Source organism: Fundulus heteroclitus, chromosome 3 (genome assembly GCF_011125445.2).
Source record: "Fundulus heteroclitus isolate FHET01 chromosome 3, MU-UCD_Fhet_4.1, whole genome shotgun sequence".
NCBI lineage: Eukaryota > Metazoa > Chordata > Actinopteri > Cyprinodontiformes > Fundulidae > Fundulus > Fundulus heteroclitus.
The window spans coordinates 17,485,016-17,504,230 of NC_046363.1; the positions used below are offsets into that span (position 1 = coordinate 17,485,016).

The following is a 19,215-nucleotide window of genomic DNA, read 5'->3' on the forward strand; positions in this document are numbered from 1 at the left end:
AGAGAGCAGGAGAGAAGACGTTACCTCACATGAAGAAGAAAAACCCAAAGACACCAAAGATTTTCAGACGACACATCTCCAGCTGCTGGGACAGGATTTAGGTAGAAAAGTAGAAAAAATTAGTCCCGGAACCATCCCCTTTGTTGCAGAGAGGAAACACACCTTTAGAAATGCCTCCTTTATATTTTGAATTAAGGTCAGTTAGAAGAGAAGCTAAACAACCCCGGACCATAATTGCACCGCCACCAAGTTTTAGACACATTTAATGTTCATGAGGCAGCAGGAATCTTTACTTCTCCAAAGATTTTTTCATGGGATAAATCTGTGAAATGTCTAATTTTCTTAGCACCTCATTATAAAGCCAGACATACATAAAGTACACTGACTTGCACCAAAACACACCTTAGATTTTATCTTTGCCCTAATATAATAATAATAATAATAATAATAATAATAATAATAACAATAATAATAATAGAACAATGTCATGCAAATGTCCAAGTTTGGCTAAATTTAAAATGCAAAAACAGGAAAAAAAAAATCAGTGTAACTGGCAGAGAGGAAAATATTTAACATAAGAATAAAAATATCAAAGAAAATTTTTACTTTTCAAACTGAAGTCTAGCTTTGAAGTGGTTGGGCGGAGAGGCTCGGTTTAAACCTTGAATAGTTGGGCGTAACAGATGGGACTCTTAATCATAAGATGGAAAAAAAAAACTCAGAGCTGAATCCATTTAAATAAATCTGCTCTGATGGATGAAGTAACGTCTCATCCATCAGCTACTTTTCAAAGATTATAGATGACGTCTTGGCTGCAATGGCTTAAACTGTGCACTTTGCACTTTCCCCATCTGTATGAATATTCAGTCGTTCTGTGTATGCGCCTGAATCTGTGTACGAGCATATTTTATTAGATTTCGCCACAGACAAACAGCGTTGACCTGTTAAGTCCTTAATCCTTCTGTGTGGGCATGAATGAATAAACCTCCAAGTGGAACAACAATAAAAGTCAGATCCCTGCCCAACTCTGAGGACTTTACAAGAACAGTAACCATATTAAGGCACGTTCTTGCTGGTAAAATAACACTTTCTAACATTTTACGAAATGGACCAGTTAATACTATTAAGGCCAGAAAGTTAACGCTGTTTTGAAATAATGATAGCAGAAGATATTTTCAGTAGCACTGCTCAGAGACGACAGGACGAATAAATGCCCCTAAATGTTTTATGATGTCTTCATATTTTGTGTTTTATCGATAAAGAAAGAAAACGCTCCAGGAAAAATGCTGTTTCAGCTTTAGCTGCCAGGTCCTATTCTGTCTGCATGTGTGATCACACATCTGCAGAACTGGATCCAAACCTTAATATTATTAAAACCATGTTTCTCACACATTTCTGAGGTGGGAATAAAAAAAAAAAAAAGGCAGCAGCAACCATCCGGTTTCTGTTGTTTCCCACATAAATCACATCCACTCATCCTTGTCATGACGTTATCCTGGTAAGGCACACTCCCCAGTGATGCCTCCAGCTGGGCGACCCCCCCCCCTCCCCCGCCTCCATTTAGTATTCATCCACAGTATTTAAACCATAGTCTGTTGTCAAAAAACATGAAAGCTGTCACTGTCTGTAATGTGCAGCAAATGTGGAACAGTGTAATACTGCAAGAGGACTGCCAAGGATAAGACACACGCTGCTCCCACAGACTGCCATTTACAACCTTGTTTTTTCAGGAAATATACTTTCTTCTTTCTGATCGTATTCTAAAAGATACAATAGTAAATTAAATGCATCAGAAAAACATATCCTGATAGGGATATCTCTCTGCTATGACAGACAAAAACCCTGCCACACTCTGACGTGGTTCTAAGCACATCCTAAACAAATGATGTTACCAAGTAAATAACTTTCTGTGGGGTTCTAAAACTGGATAATGAAGAGATATACAACACGTAAATGTAATATCGTGAAAACATACCAAATAAGTAATTTAATATCATCTTATAAAGCAATATTGATAGTTATAATTTTATTTTAAAGGAGCATAGCAGAAGTTCCAGGATTTCTGCAGAAGTCTGCCCCCTGTGGCGGCAAGCTGAAATTACAACAGGGTTGTACACATGCATGGAAGAGGAAAAGCATCTGTGCTGTGACTGCACAGGTCTTTTGTTTAGAGGCGTAATTTCTGTCTGAGGTAAGACAGCTATAAATGTTGAAGTTATCCTGTGTTCTCTCGCTAATGCACCGATAATGGCGGCGACTCAACAAAGTAGTCAGGTGAATGAGTGAGTGCAGCGCGTCACACCCACATGCACACGCTCAGAGGATTCAGTCCAAATCACTATCTCATAAACTGACTAGCGGAGCCTATAGAGGCAACTGTGGTAAATAGAGGATAATATTTCACATGTCGGGCTATTGTAAGGGCATGTATGGGAAAGAGAATAAATAATATTTACCTTCAAAACGTGCACTATGCACCTTTAAAAAAGCAAATTCAAAGGAAGGAATAATGGAATAATATTTACCTCCAACATTGTACCCCAGACATGAGCTCTGATCACAGTATCCTGGTGGCCCAGCTGGTCCCGTAGCTCCTGGATTTCCAGGTCTACCCGCTGCTCCCGGGCTACCGGGCCGACCGGGTGGACCCTGGCTACCTGACCGACCTTCACCCGGCATGCCTGGAGATGGAGAGTTTCTATTTAAAGCTGGATAAGCAGGACCGTGCATGCAAAAGTGGTTTGACAATGAATAACTAACAGCGGGACGCCTGGTGAGAAAGAACGTAAGAAGACGGGATGGAGCAGCACACCGAAGGTACACCCCGTCACCGCTCAGAGACTGCTTCAGGCTCTGCAGCTTTAACAGCATGATATAAAAAATGATCAAGCCAAAAAATGGTTGGTTGTCATTTCTGGATACGGGAGGCTGATAGTTAATGTCCTGAGGGCAGGAGCAGGAACAACGCAGCTCCTCGCTGAAATTTAGCCCCAGGCGTCTGTTTGATGTTTTCACAGGACAAACTGCTCCGCTAGGACTGTTCAGCGCTCTGCAGGGGCAGGATCTCGATATTTTTTAAGGGAGTTTCTTTAACCAAGTGCAAAAATTATTATCCCACAGTTATTTGACAAAAGCACAGAGAATACAACTTCCTTTTTAAAACACTTGATACATGTTTATACATGCTCTGTCTCTTTAGTTATGCAACCAGGGAAAGTTTCCGCTGGAAGTTTTGTCTTCTGCTAAGTATCGATCATAGTAAACTGAAAATACCAACACCGACATGTTTTTATAACACAAACCTCCAATTCCACAGCATACGCAGGGAGATCAATACAGATAATTACATTCATGGGCTGAAATGTCGGCTTGCCTTCCTCACTCCGAGAATCACTACGGAGCGAATCCTAAAAGCATCAGAGCTGCGGGTAACTTCATTTCATCGTTTTCATATTCCAGACATTCTGCTTTTCGCTTAGAGGCTACAGAATACGAAGACTGTGCAAACATTTAGTCTGGAAATAACATAAACGAGTCTTCATGGAGAGCATTCATTTACATGGTCAAGACTTGGTTGTAGATCCTCAGAATTGAATCAGAGCTTGAAGCAGAACAGGGTATGTGAAGTAATTTCTGCAAAGCCAATTCAATTATCATCCTCAGGGCTGTGTTGCGTCTTACCAGGTGGACCGGGTGGTCCTCGAGGTCCCTGACTCCCAATGCCTGGGCTCCCCCTCTCTCCCTTTTCCCCTGGCAAACCTGGAAACACACAGTTCAGACACCCACATTAGATGGATGTCAGTCTCACAGTGGTGCCCATACAGCTGCAAATGGATTTTTTTTTTTTTTTAGGGATTTTACTAAATCAGTTTAATAACCGTTTAGTGTACAAGTAGAGCTTTAAAGTCAGTAAATATATTTAAGAGCCTAAAAATCTTCTACCAGTTTAAGACTAATGAGCCACTGTTTTTTTAACTTGATTGTAAAACCCATTTCTGACACAAAAAGTGTCTTTAGAGGTGTGCCTCTCTAAAACCAGAAAGGCACTACCCTATATGAATGATAACCTGCTGTCTGAATCGGCAGACTTTAACTCCTGTACTGTGGTAAAAAGAAAAGATTTTGACAAAAACACACACAAAAAAAACCCCACCCAGATTTTTAACATGAATGTGTGAAATAGACGTGTGATCCGTCACTGGCAACACAAAAAAAAAAGCATCAAATGCACAAAGATTCTGTATAGAAGCAAAAGTATGATTTCTAATTTGAAACACGTTTTAGCCAAGGATTATGAAATGTTAGGGACGTTCTCCTAAAGATGAGGAACACAGTAAGATGAGAAATGAAGACATGGCACAACTGATAGAAAGCGCTCAAGGAATCAACAGCCAGAACATCTAGGAATTTGCAGATGTTGTTTTTTTTCCACCTTGGTTTTTAACACATATATGTCTCAACCTGCCAGCTGATGTGCATGGATCACCCTGTTAAATAAACCACTGACCATTTTCTTCAAATGCTCCTTCTACATGTTTACCTGCTGAGACAAACAATGGAACAAACTCACAGAAAGTCCTAAACTTTCTTCTGACCTGAAAGACTACGTATACTCTCAAGATGTCAGGAAAACCTAAGAAAACCAGCAGTGTAACCAGCAATAAAAAATAAAACTGCAATTATGGTATTTAGTAATGTTTTAAGGCGGTAACGTTATGACCCAGTACAGTGATTGTAAACGGGATATGTGGACATTGAATGTATGCTGCTGTATGACTTTAGACTATTAATAACTCACTTGTTCAGGAGCTAGAGAGGGAAAACTAGCTTAAACTAAGTCTGGTGCAAAGCATCTTCCATTACTTTTGTAATTTTTATTTGCACATTGTCCGTGTTAAATAAATCAATAAACAAAAATAAAAAAAGAACAATCAGATGGAGCACTGACTGTTTTTTTGTGTGTCTCTACTACAAATGAAGCATTTTTACTTCCCTTCCATCCACAACATGTGCAACATTAGCTTGAAATGACTTGTAGGGTTACCTGAAATGTTTCTGTGAAAAAAACTAGACATACATGGAGTTTGAGGATTGTGGACAGTGTTAACCATCACTGTAGAAGAGTTAAACGATCATGGGTAAGGCACTGTCGGATTATGTGTAGAAAACGGAGACTTTCATCTGTCATTCACTCCTGCTCCGTTTCACACCGTCACTGTTTGGCTCAAACTATTCTGGTGACAAATCTTTTCTCAGAAATGGGAGGGCTGTCTACATAAATGTTATAATTATGGTTAAAACTGGAGCAGAAATAACATTTACCTGAATACTGACAGAACTTCCGTTTGTGCCATATTATCATTCACCAAGTGGGGACTTACATGGTTTGCCAAACAGAGCATTTCATTTTTTGAGTAGAGTGCTGGTCTGTTAGGTCTTCAAGCATTCAGACGTGTCTCTTGACTTCCGTCACCTCACTGGACAAAACAGCATTGAAATATTTGCCATATGGAAACACATTCAATCTTCCAGCAATCGTTACTTTCCTCTTAAGTTGTTTTGTTTTGTATTAAAGTGAGAGGTTGGTGTTTCACACTTGACTCAAAATAGCTCTTTTCTAACATTGACTTTGTTTGCATCTTCTTTAATTTCGGGAATGAAAATAAATCTCGAGCTACAAACTCAGTTAAAAGTTTCAAAAATTATAATACATGCCATTTAACTTTTAGTCCCTGTTCAGCTCATTAAAAGAACATCTAGTTATTTTACTATTACATTTCATAGGCAGGAATCAAATCTCCTTATTAACAGACTTTAAAGCGGTTACTTATCGAACCAGTGATTAAAAATCTTTCCATCTAAAAATCAGTATCATGTTTATGCTTTTGTGAAAGTGAGCTGAATACATCATGCCTCAGGGCAGAGTCTGGTGCTCAGAAAAGCCGCCGTTTGAATGATTTAATGTGCTATTTTTTCAAATGTCATAGAACCGCATTAAAATCTGATCTGTGGATTTTCTGTCCTGCTGCTTTTATGACGGTCCTAATGGAGAAAATTAACTTCATAGCCTCGGATAAAAAGCTTTTTTCTTTGTCTTGAAAGTCTGTGCATTAGCTATTTTTAACCCATACAAAAAGTAAACAGGTTTGCGACATTCCACAATTTTGTCTGAGTGCAGTTACAGGGTAAGCTTTCAGACTGTAATGTGGTTTATATGTGCCTGGAGGACCAGTGGCAGTAGCTTCTACATTTCACTGGAAAGATCCAAAGGTCTGAACCGCTGATGAGGACGAGTCATAGCTGGACAGACATTCAGCAGTTCTTAAATTTTCCTGCTCTTTATGTGCATCTAGGCTGCATTCAAATATGGTTCTTCAGCGTGGGTTGCATGTTTCTGTGATTAGGACGGAGACTCATAAATGCCGTCTGTCCTCTAAAGACCTTGAAGCAGAGGAATGACCTCATGGATACTGAAGTTACTGTCTTTAATGTGATTTGGGAGGGCCAGACCACAAAATACGCCAAACAAGCCGAATGGATCTCAGACAAAGAAGCGGTTTGAACTGAAAAGCCTGCAAAACGTCTCCCAGCATATGTATAGTTTTTATTTGTCATTTATCCAGCAAAAACAATGTGTTCAAGTTTTAATTCTGGTAGGGGAAACCCTACTGTTATTCTGACATGTTCATTTAAGTGCTACTAGCTAGGTATGTCTAAAAACCTTTCATAGGAACATTAACGGGGGATTATCTGACTTTTTTGTGTTATACTATTCATTTCAAAATAAAAAATATATGTAAAAAACGTAAAAGAAAGAAAACAAGGACAAAGCAACTGGGGATGTAGCTGCCAATTAATGACAACGCTACGTATGGAACATTACACTCTGGTATTAGAGCAAATCACACTGGGCAACAAGAAGAAAGACATTCTGATTTATTTGTTGGGTTATCCAGTAGGGAGGAAGAAGTCAGGAGAAATGATGCCTGAGAGCAGCAGGAAAGGCCACCGACCAGCTCTGAAGGCCCGTCTGCATTAGTTCTCCATAGTGGTGAATGACAACTAGAACAACATTTCCTAGGCTAAAATCCCAGTGGTATTCAGGTCACCATGTAATTTCTGCTCCATTTCTGACATGTATTGCTACTCTGATCCAAAACTTCCTTTTCTCTGAACAACTGTGTTGCCAGGAAAGCTTATATTGGCGAGTTATGAAGCGCTTGTGGAAAACATGGCAACAGTGAATGGAAGCAGCTGAAAGTCTCCCTTTTCTAAACAAAATCAATCCATGTTTAACTCAAAAGAGTTTAACAGCAATGTAGTCATTTAAACATTATAATGAGGAACAGTTTGTTATGTCACAAATTCAACATGACTAAGCTAACACCATACATGTGGTTTCATGGAACAGGATAAAGTGTTGATGTACAATCAGAGTAAAATAAAACCAAATCTTTTCCCGCTAATTATCGTGGTTACAACCAAGCAGGGGCAACGTTTAGATTGAGCTGTTATTGAATTTTTAAAGGAGATAGCTACAAGTTGAACTCATTATGGCCAGTAGGTGACGTATTCCTGCTCGCCCGCTCTCTTTAGCCAGGCCCTTTGGTTAGCATTAGCAAACATTTAATTTATCAGTCTAGAAGGTAAGCAGCAACCTCCACATGGCTTCTCAGCCCCTTTGATTCCTTAAGTAGGCACCAACATTCAAAAGCCTGACCGATGTTCACCCTCGTTTTACTTCCTTTTTGGCCCACATGAATCTAAGAAATGTAGCGCTGAGAAGAAGCCATTTTTCACGGAGCCACAACCATCTGGCAGCGCCTGAGCTCCGTCTCACGTGACTTCAACCTACTATTCCTATTGGTGCTGAATTGTGTTGTCGTCGTCATCGTAACCAGAAGTAAATATTTATATATTTTGACTCGCCAAAATGTGTAAAACATTTTATACTTTCAAAAAAAAGCAAAAAACAAAGCAACTGGACTTGTTTTCCGTAGTGAAGACATTTCGCTTCCTCTCTAGGAAGCTTTCTCAATTCAAAAAGAGGGAAGCGAAACATCTTCAACTATGGAAAACAAGTCCAGTTGCTTTGTTTTTTGCTTTTTTATTTTGGAATGACCATGACCAGGATGACTGAGAATCTTCACCAGCATTTATATACTTTATTTTTCCGTAAAATTAATACTTTTATTCTGCACCACTCTAGACGTTCTGTGGATGTATTATTTTTGAAAAATTTATCGTTTTGGATGAAACAAATGTAGCTATGACCTTTTGCTTGATCTGTGGGCATTATACTGGCAGAGGACACATAAAAAGCAAAATTTCAGTTGTAGCCATGTGGTTTATGCCTTATCCCTCAGTCCTGTGCTGATCTTCTCATGAAGCTAAGTTTCTGCCTATTTGCAGTTGTTTTCAATGTCTTCCACTTATAAACCATTTTCCAATAGTTCAATTGGATGGTTTCGAATTCTGTTGAAACCTCTTCAAATCGGGTTTGTCATAATCACAAACTGTTAAACGAGAATGTGTAAAGTTCAAACAGGGGAAACCTCCTTCACATTTCAGAGTGAACATGTTCTCATCACTTTCACTTAAGGTCACTTAATTTCCATTTAAGTAGAAATAAATGTAGAGGTGTCCCTGTCTCAGAGTACAGCTAGAAAAAACCCCACTAGCCGTTATTTATTGACATATCAGGATGTGCTGCTTGTCTGCCATCAAAACATTATGAAATATTATCTTCACATAAACAATGAGTTTGGTCTTATGAGAATGGTTTAGTAGAAAAGCCTCCACTGTCCATCAAGTGAAAACATCATTTGTTTCACAACAATATCTTCTCATCTCACCTCTCCCGCCCGGTTGGCCATTCTGGCCATTAGTACCGGGGAAACCGGGCCTTCCAGGTGGGCCCTGCTCTCCCTGAGGACCAGGAGGGCCTGTTCTGCCCGGCTCCCCCGGTGGTCCGGGGACTGTTCGGACCGATCCTAACGACTGTTGGGGGATCTGGTTCAAGATGGAGTTGTAGCGAGACAAATGGCCTGGAAGTAGCAGAGCAGGAAAGAAGAACAAACAGTTTCATCACCTTTTTTTTTTTTTTTAAATCTAATCTGCAATAGACGTTTTTCCCGAAATTTAGGGAAGATTTTTCAAAAAGCAAGAACAAAAAAAAAACTATACTTACTTTGGATAATCTGTTCACAGACCTGCCGTGCAATTGCTCTCACTGCTGCTTGGGTCTGCACGTCGCCCTAAAGAACAGACAGACAGCTCTACACACTGCAGACTGATAGCACCTTTCCATTTGAGCAGCCATCGGAAAATTAACCCAGACTAGAGGTTGATTAAGAGGTGGGAGAGATCTTAATGGTGTTTAATTGGCACTGCCAACCTTTATCCCACACTGACTCTGTTAAGTTTATTTCTTCCAAAACTGATATATTCAAATAACATGGGGAGTATTTATCATTTACACGATGACAATATAGATATTGTTCATAAATCAAACTTGACTCTTGAGGTCGCGGGGGAATTTTAATGCAAAGTCTGGAGTTCAGGAAATAGAAAAGGATCCTTTTATTATTTTTTTGATTGGAAATTTGAGAAAAACTGCTAGACGTAGAGATGTAGATGTAAAAAGTCAGTTTTGCAATAGATTTTATGGGATGCAGAAAAATCTAACACCAAGTATGACTTTAGGTGTTTTCTTTTAGGATAAATGTAATGTTTGACCGCTACCTGCAGTCATGCAAGAGAGCGTTAAAAGCAACCATAGCTATTCATGACTTAAAGGCAGAAGAAAGTTAGCTATAGGCCTGACCAATTTATAAAAAATCCCCATCAGCTTATCATCATCTCTGTTCAGAATTGGGCCACCTCACAGAAACGTAACTCAGAGGAGAAAATCCTCTTATATCCTTTTTCAAAGACTTTCATCTTGGTTCTTGAAGCTAAAATTAGCTGCAGCGAGGTACAAAAGTCCCCAGCATTCAGTTTTGATTCAAGTCAGTGAGGAGCGTGTCTACTAAGCCCCCGGCGTTGATGTCCTCGCTTCTTCAGCAAGGATCTAGATCCTGCCCTCGGTGCACCATGAACACCGATTTGATTTGCTCTAAACAGGCTTGAAAATATGGTGGAGAAAAAAACCTGCATGTTTGAGTAACAGAAAACGAACAAGTGGCTCTTACAAGAGCAATGGGATTTCTTCTAAATAGCAGCAGAAGGTAAAAAAAGAGTATTTTTCAGGGTTTTAGTTCAGAAAAGGAACAACATTCCCACTGGAAGATTGCACTAACAGAGGCTCAAGTGTACAGACGGAGTATCTTACTCTTTCTCCTTTATCGCCTTTGGTACCAGAAATTCCCTGAAAGATAAAAGCAGAGGAAGAAAATAACATTTAATAAAGACAAAGTGTTATGAAAAACTATTTGATCATCAAACATTTTAGCATTAGACCAAGATAGCCAGAGTAAACAAAAAAAAATACAGATTTTAAATGAGGATTGTATTTATTAAGGGAAGAAAGCTATTCAAACCAACCTGGTCCTATGTGAAAAATAAATTGCCTTCTTGTTAAATTATCGATTGGCAGTAATTAACCAGATTTTTTTGAAAGTTGGCACACCCTGGCCCAATTACAGTCAGATCAGTAGAGTCTAGAAATCACTTAAATAGAACCTGTCTGACAACATGAAGCAGGCAAAAAGATCTCAAAAAGCAACACTATTCCCGGTCTACAGAAATTCAAGCCTAGAGAAACAAAATCATCGATATCTAAAAGTCTGAGAGGGATTACAAAGCAATCTCTGAGGATTTGGGGCTCAGGTGAACTACAACGAGAACCAATATTCACAAATGAAAGAAAACCTTCCAAAGACTGGTTGGTCTGGGAAAATTAATCCATGAGTGATAACTCATCCAGGAGGTCACCAAAGAACTAAATAACCGTAGCAGGACTCAACTGTTTAAGATTTAACAATAAAATACATTATAATAAAAAAAAAGACTAGATTGGTTTCAGATGAAAGTTCTAAGGTAAAACTCAGCACTGAGCCAAAAAAATAAATAAAATAAAATAAAATAATAATTCTTGATTTTACAAAAAAAAAAATATCTGGGAAATTATTATTTGGAACAGCAAAAGAGAAACTTTTAGGAATGTGCAGTGATGTTCAGTAAATAAAAATATGATCAAAAAGTCAATTAGTTCCAGTAACCCGATTACCTGGTTAACAGATTATATAGATTAATGTTTCACAGACGGACATTTTAAAGCCCTTATTTCTGTTAAAAACAATGATTTTCTTTGCTTACATATGATGAAAACATGACATTTAAGATTAGAATATTACTTCAAACCGATACAGAAATACACTTTAATCAAGAAATACGGGTTTATTGTTTAACACTTGCCTAAAAGTTTTTATTCTCAAAAAGTACTTTAAATCTGACAAATGAGCCTCACTGGAACCCATAATGTAGTTTATTGAATGCGACTATGGATTTCAGAATATAACGTACCTATAATCAAGCACAGTGGTGGTAATATGATATTAATATGATTAAGCTCTTGCTGCACCATTGGAAACACAAACCAAGAGACACTGTAAGTTGACGTTGTCTTGAAAAGAGGAGTGGAAGCAATCAATCATTGCAGTAAAATCCAAATTAAACCAGGTGACCTATTTATTCTCATCTTAAAATGGTTTGACAAAGAGGCAAAAACTCAAGAAATCTGCAAGGAGGCATTATTTATCCACAGCACGTATGTTCCTTTAGAAATAGCCATTTTATTCCCCTCACTCCACCAATGTGAGTGTTTGTTACTCCTATCTGCCCTTTCCCTCATATCGTGTAATCTCGCGTCTTATTGGATTTAGTAAAATATAAAAGAGAATGACGAATTCAGTGCAGTGAGCCTCAAAGTTAAAGAGTTCGCAGAGAGTGACAGCTGCGCTTTGGACGTGCTTTCAGCTATTGTCACCTCCGTAAAACCAAGGAGAAGCAGTACACACACGCCAAGCATGAGCACAGAGGCATAAAAAAGACCGCGGAGCTCTGTCTGTTATATAAAAGCGGTAACAGCTTTATTCAAAACCTGTTACCGCTTAGAAATGAAGGCTCTTGAGTGGAAAAAACGCCCTTGACCACCATCACCACCATGAACAACTGTCTGGTTGAGCTCGTGTGTGAGGGCGAGGATTCTTTTGTTCGGTAGGAAATAAGACACATAATTCAGCCATTGATAGAGAAGGCCTGGCCAGCATTTGATACGGCTGCCACTGCTATGAGCCAGAATCCTTGGAGTCGTTCGGGGCACATAAATGTCTGCTAACTTATCAGGGTGACATGGAAAAGCAAGCCAAAGAAAGGCGATGTGAGCGCTGCTCATAAAACTCTTATTATTGATCAAAGCTGACTTTCCATCACTCGTGGGAGGTTTCTCCAAGGAGATGTTTCTGAGTGTTTTCACATGTAAACCTCGCGTTTTAAAAAGCAGAGCGAAGAATCCTTCTCCTGACTCTCGTCTCTCTCTCTCAGCATGTCAAACGTGGACTGATGAAGCACTCCCGAGAAGATTGTTGAGTTCCTTTCCCTCATAGTTGGCAAACGTGACGCTGCTCACTATCAAGTCAAGCAAGATGAATTTCAAAAAAGACTCTCCGGTGGTTGGATGACTGGAAACCACATTGAGAGTCAGACTCTGGTCCAGGTCCGACACCCCCCACTGCAGAACGGGGATGTCAGCGGGAGCTTTAACAATCTGGCACAACTGTGCGTATATCTAGTGGCAATCATCGTGAGCTACGGCTAAAAGGAGAGCTGATGAAACAGTAAACCAAATCTGCTAGGTTCATCTCTATTAAAAGGTTAGCCACAAAGTTTCATCATTACTGATCTTGATAAATGAAGAACAGCATTTCCAGATGCACGGCCTCATCTCTAAAAAAAAAAAGAAAAAAAGAAAACTGTTTGGGTTTCATTTTAGCCACTCAAGTCAAGAAACTGAAGCTCTGCTCTGCTCCAGCTTTAAATGCTATTATCTTCCATCTATTGTGATCTAATTAAGTTCTCACTGTGGTCAGATATGTCCAAGTTGGACAACCTAGTCAGACAACCTTTCCTCTAGATCAGGGGTGTCAAACATATGGCCCCCGGGCCGGATCCGGCCCGCCGAACAATTTAGTCCGGCCCTGTGGCTAAATGCATTATCATTATAATTTTTATTTTATTTTTTTTTTTTCCCAGTGTCCTGTCTGGCAATGTGGCAATAAGATGCCACAAAGAGCTCATCAGATTTGACTTCCACAAGTGGACAGGATAAAAGGAAGAGAATGATAAAACAATTATTGAAAAAAACATGTACTTCATTTAATTGAAAATATGCAGTTCCTATATTGTCCACGAGGGGCGCTGTGTTTTAAATAACAGATTAAGCTTCAGGTGTGGAAAAATTCAAATCATTTCTTAATTTTTATCTGTTTGATGTATTTTATCATGCAGGACAGTGTTTTTAAGTTCCAAAAAATGTGAATAAATGTTTTTCAACATTGTATAATCACTGTGATCAGTTCTTATGCATAATGTACAAGTAAATGTTTAACTGAGTAAAAGTATTGTTGAAATTGCACATACTTTTCTTAAAAATGCTGAGATTATTCATAATATATTGTGTAAAAGTGAAATTAACTTAATATAAAAATCAACAATAAGTCCACATTTATTAGTTCTATTTAATCTTGCAATGAGTTTACTCGTGTGGCCCTCTTGAGATCAGATTAAGCTGAATGCGGCCCCTCAACCAAAATGAGTTTGACACCCCTGCTCTAGATTAACCTGGCAGCTTGTATTTAAGATAAATATGTATAAAAAAGCAAAATGTCTGGATAAAGTCTTTCTAAAGGTTCTGGGGGCAAAACAAAGACTGAATCAGTAACATGGTTTAAACTAATACTTTTAGAACATGTGCACAGATTCATATGGATTTGCTTTAGCTGGTTTTTGTCTCAGACAGAAAGCAGATATGATCTTCTGTAGATATATTTTTTACAGGATTTGTTTTTGTTTTAAACGTGTGCGCGATGGGGAGGATGTGAGTGATTTATAGAAGGACTCGGCGAGCCAAACGGTGCTGCTGGCCTGGAGAGCTGACCCAGGACTAGATTAGCTGTCACCAGCACCGCAGACTCATCCGTTATGGCTAGCACCACACGCAGCTCCAATCCACCCGAAGTCTATTCAGTGTCTTTGTCTGTGTGGCGCTGCTTGCGCCAATTTATTTCACTTTTGAAGAGCAAAACTAAACATGATAGTACTTGAGGAATAAAAACCGCATCGTGGTGGACTTCTTTGCCTTGAAGTCCCCTTTAAACAACACAGTCCACAGGAGCTTTGTCTTTTAGAGAATCTACTTCCTGATCACCCTAGCAATGATAACGACATATTGGTGTGACTTGCGAAAGCATTCCCATCCCTTCAAATTTTCGCAATTTGTCACATGACATATTTTATTGGGATTTCATCTAAGTAGTGAAACAGAGGGTAATCAAGATGCTTTACACGGGTTCTCACTGTATTTCTATTACAGCCTCCTTTACTCTGAAACCCCCACATGAATTGTTGTGCAATAACCATTTATAGCCTGATATGGGTAATTGTGAGGAAATTTTGGTTGCTTTGAAAAAATTAAAAATAAATGTCAGCCTTGCAAATTGTCTTAGCACTGTAATTGATACGTTAGAGCAAAATATACATTTTCCTTATGTTTTCTGCATTTTCATACAGGCTGTGTAAAAATATTTATTTGTATGTTGGAAATTGTATGTTCAGAAAAATACTGACTTTGTTGAAGGGGTAAAGATCTCATAAATATTTGTTTAAAAAATTATGCTTTTGGAGTTGCAGGATTAAGCAGCCACATAATTAGTTTAATTGGTACACAGAGTCCACAAGTGTAACTTAATCTCAGCTCCAATCTAGCAGTTCTTTGAAGGCCTCAGAGGTTCCCTAGAAAACATTAGTGAACAAACAGCATCATGAAGACCCAGGGACACAGCAGGCAGGTCCGAGATCAAGTTGTGGATAAGTTTAAAGCATCAAGTACTGAACAAGTCACAAAGTAATATTAAACCCATCAGCAAACCTATCCAGACATGGGCCTCTACCCAAACTGGGCAAGGAGAGCATCAGTCAGAGAATCGGCCAAGAGACCCATAGTACCTCTGGAGGAGCTGCAGAGATTCACAGCCCGGGAGTGAGAATCTGTCAGAGAGCTCTAAGTTTTTCATTCCACTAATCTGGCATTTGTGGAAAAGTGGCGACAATAAAAGCATTTCTGATAGAAAACTGTGAGATTGACTCCGTGGGAATGTATTTAGGCCACACGCTTCATATCTTTATATTTTGAAATTCAGAAAAAAAATCGGCAGAATCTACCTCCCACTTCCCATTGCACTGCTTTGTGTCGTTTTCTCACATAGAAACTGTGTATATAAAACATACTGATGAGTAAAAAGTTCAAGTGATGCATTTTCAAGGTCATGTACAGCCTCTAGGGGCTTACACATGGAGACTGGTGTTTATAGTCGTAACTAAAAATTGTTAACAAAGACTCTCTAATCATGTAGCCTTTGTTTTAAATTGGTAACACCATACATGCCTGCTCACAACAGGAAAGCCATAAAAAAACACATTTTAAATGCTGTTAATTATAGTTGTGAGAAAAAACCCTGAAATTAGCTAAAGTCAGTATCAGCAGGTAGAAGCGCTACACAACCTTAATCTGTGCATCTGTAGTTTCGGTTTATAATTAATTATCGGTTGGTATTATCGTCTAGATAAACAATTCTTTGAAAATAGAAGACGGGGCCATTCAAAATATATTTAAAAGTGAAATAAATGTAGCTCTTTGGTTCTAGTTAATGCAAGGAAGAAGATCTGAACTCACAGGAACTCCTTGTTCACCTGGAGGCCCTGCTGGTCCATTTGGTCCTGGAGCTCCAGGAGCTCCTGGAGCGCCCTGAGAGAAGAGACACAGAACTAAATTTAAGATAAAGTGAGTGAAGCGAGGAGAAAAAGACAACATGAATGCAATGAAAACAGACTTACAACGGGTCCTGGAGGTCCTTGTCGTCCCTGAGGTCCGCTGTTACCTGGCTGACCCTGAAAGAGAGACAGTACACTACATTCAGCATATGGTCTCATGTTGCTTGTTCTTAATGCTCCTCTCATGATGAGTCATTTACTAAATTTTTTTATTTAATATGACGAAACAATCAAGATGCTGAATAAAACCAGACGGAGTGGAAGTTGCTTTATTACTGGACTCATTAAAAATCTGCTCACAGCTGCCTCAGATCAAACTTTTGGTCCCTTTTAATCAGACAGATTAATTCTGTCTGCCGGCATCATAGAAAATATATTTTGTTTACCTCAAGCAGTTCAATATGATTACTAGTGGACGTCTTCTCTTTATGCTTTACATTTGGAAATGTAACATTAGCTTTCATCTCTAACAAACACTGGCAGTTGAGGAGACCATCATTCAGGTCATATAACATATTACGAATTATTTATACTAATACTAAGATCTTTTATTTGAAAGAACATGTTGGTATGGTTTGTTTAAACAGAACCACATTTTTTTTCAATGTAGAATTCGGCAAGATTACTGGAAAACAGCTTAACCCAAGGCCCAACTAATCCTTTGATTTCAGGGTGGCTATTTGTTGAACTTTAAGGCTGATTGAGTTTCAGTATGGACAATATGTGCAACATGTCCTCACTCGGCCTTTGAAAGAAAACAAACTACAAGGAAAACAATATAATGATTCAAAAACTGAATTAGTCAGACAGGAGATGACAATGTCATCTTGCTCAGACATTTTCGTATCCTCTGTATTACTAATCCTTTTCTAAAAAGTTCGCTCTCCAGCTTAATTCACCAAGTTTATGACAACGTAATAATCAGTTTAGACAGCAAAGACAAGAGGTTCTCTGAACAAGCCAAGTCACAAAGTGATTCAGAGAACTACTTCCTGAATCACTTTCCTCAACATCCTACACACGGCTCAAAGAAAAAAAAAGACTAAATCCATATGTATTTATTTAGTGATTTATTTATGATCATTTATTTCAGACATTCCACCATAGTGATCAAGACCTCAATGCTAACACATAAATATTCTTGTGTGTGGATACAAACACCAAAATAAATATTCAGTAAATCAGAATATGCATTTCTAGGATGCTTTTTTGTCACATTAAAAGTATCTTGTGAAAAACAACAACATCTAAACCAGTATTAAACATACTTTTAATTGAGCTGCCATTTCTGCATGAAAAATGTTATTTTTATTTGCCTGATGCAGTATACTAATCTTAAATGCTGTGCTTTCATTAGCCGGAGGTGAGGGGGAAAAAATGGTAAGAATTAACAATAAAAAAAATGCTTTAAAATATCATCACTCCGTGTTAATCTATGTAATGCGTGTCCCTTAGTGAATTGAGTTACTTAAATAAATTAAAAAGCTTCAATAATATTCAAATTTATTGAATATGACTGTATGAATGCAAAATAATTACAAGCCAACTAATTTTGTAGACATTATGTACCTATTATTAAACACCCCACAAATACACCTTATAAATACACCTTATTTAGTGAATATACTTAAAAAGGGGCACAAAAAAGTAAAACCTATTTAATCACATCCTTTCTCCATCCTGTGGACCTTAACATAAATAATCTTGCCGATATCTGCATTTCTTAAGCATTAGCAATGCACCTATTTGAACTTAGCTATGAAGCTACCTTGGTGAGGTTGCCGCTGTTGTGTTGCTGGCCCGATCACACCTTCTTAACTCTGTTATCAGAACATTTGAGGAAAGAAGAGCTACACAGGGTCTTATAGCAAGGCTGCACCTAAATCATGTCCACACCAGGCTAACAGCGCTACAACAAAGATCCGTACAATGGGCCCAACGGCACAGCTGCTTTGCGTTTGTGTGTCTCAGCCCTGCTCTGGCTGCAACCAAAACGATCTCACCATGCTCACTGAAATCAGTATGTAGGTACTGGCCTCCATTCAGAATGGGGCTCCCAGCTGAGAGGAAGAGTGCGCACGTCCAAAGTAAGCAAAGGCCGGTTGGCAGAGCTCTGAGCTTCTTGGCCAGTGCTTTAAATGCAAAATCTACCTCTCAAGCTATCAGATAGAAGTCCTGGCGTCATAATTAGTTATGAGGAGGAGAAGGAGGAAAGAAAAGTGTAAGCAAGGGTGTAAAAGTGGTGCAGCACAACTTATAAATACAAACCTTTGGCTTGAGAAATGTGGTGTGATCAGTGTGAGCTGATCAGAAATGTTAGAATGTGGGCTTGATCCTTTCCCCTGTGCTTGCAGATATATGCTCACAGAGCACTCTGCCAGCAAGGAACGCCAGCCTCCGCACCGCGCTCTCTACAGAAAACCACCTCCCCTGATAAAATGATTGCAATCCTGATATTTGCTCCTCAACAGCAAGGCTGGAACAGAAGAAAGCATATAAACCCTCCATTTGCATGTTCATTCGCCTGCCGCTTCATGAAGGATCATCATGCTGTTGTTTGAGAAATATGAGCATTTGTGTTCTTCTAGCTCGGCAGTAGATTCGGCCTTGTTATGTCTGTCAGACCTATCGTTAAGGTATTCATATAATAGATTAAAAAAAACAATTGGTTCAAAACATGTCTTTGTGAAAAGAAAAAGTGAGAAAGAGACATAGGAAGCAAGGTTTTTACTGTGACCTCAATCAACACTAATACGCCTTTTTCACATCTAAATGAAGGATAAAAAAACTCAGAAAATGGGTGAAAAGGGTAATTAAAGTAAAAAAATATATTTTAAAACTGAAATACATTAAGCACCCTTTAAAACACAGACAGTCTGTCTTCTTGGAAGCAAAACATGAATCAGGAACTTCATCCAGTACTGCCATCCACACAATTTAAACTTCATATGCATTAGGCTGCACGCCTAAAATCAAATAGTCTCTGTTTTGCCACTGAATTTATTGGAATATCCCAGATAAATGTGTAAGCCAAGGTGATGGAAACAACTTTTCAGAAAGTTACTTTATAAGCAGGTAAACTATTGGAAATTTCTCCAGTGAAACCAATTACAAAAGCAAGATTTGTAGCTTCTCCTTGACCCGTTTCACTGACATATGGATAAA

General features: G+C 38.7%; 1 protein-coding gene across 2 annotated transcripts in view; it reads right to left on the reverse strand.

Annotated features, from left to right (window-relative positions):
- col14a1a (collagen, type XIV, alpha 1a) overlaps positions 1-19,215 on the reverse strand; it is a 201,746-nt gene that overhangs the window by 1,317 nt on the left and 181,214 nt on the right. For both annotated transcript variants that reach the window (XM_036131224.1, XM_036131229.1), the window contains exons 41-47: positions 16,114-16,167; positions 15,953-16,024; positions 10,334-10,369; positions 9,191-9,257; positions 8,856-9,047; positions 3,682-3,759; positions 2,526-2,681 (exon numbers count right to left, since the gene is read on the reverse strand). In XM_036131224.1, the coding sequence (XP_035987117.1) occupies positions 2,526-2,681; positions 3,682-3,759; positions 8,856-9,047; positions 9,191-9,257; positions 10,334-10,369; positions 15,953-16,024; positions 16,114-16,167 (655 nt within the window). The remainder of the gene's footprint in view (positions 1-2,525; positions 2,682-3,681; positions 3,760-8,855; positions 9,048-9,190; positions 9,258-10,333; positions 10,370-15,952; positions 16,025-16,113; positions 16,168-19,215) is intronic.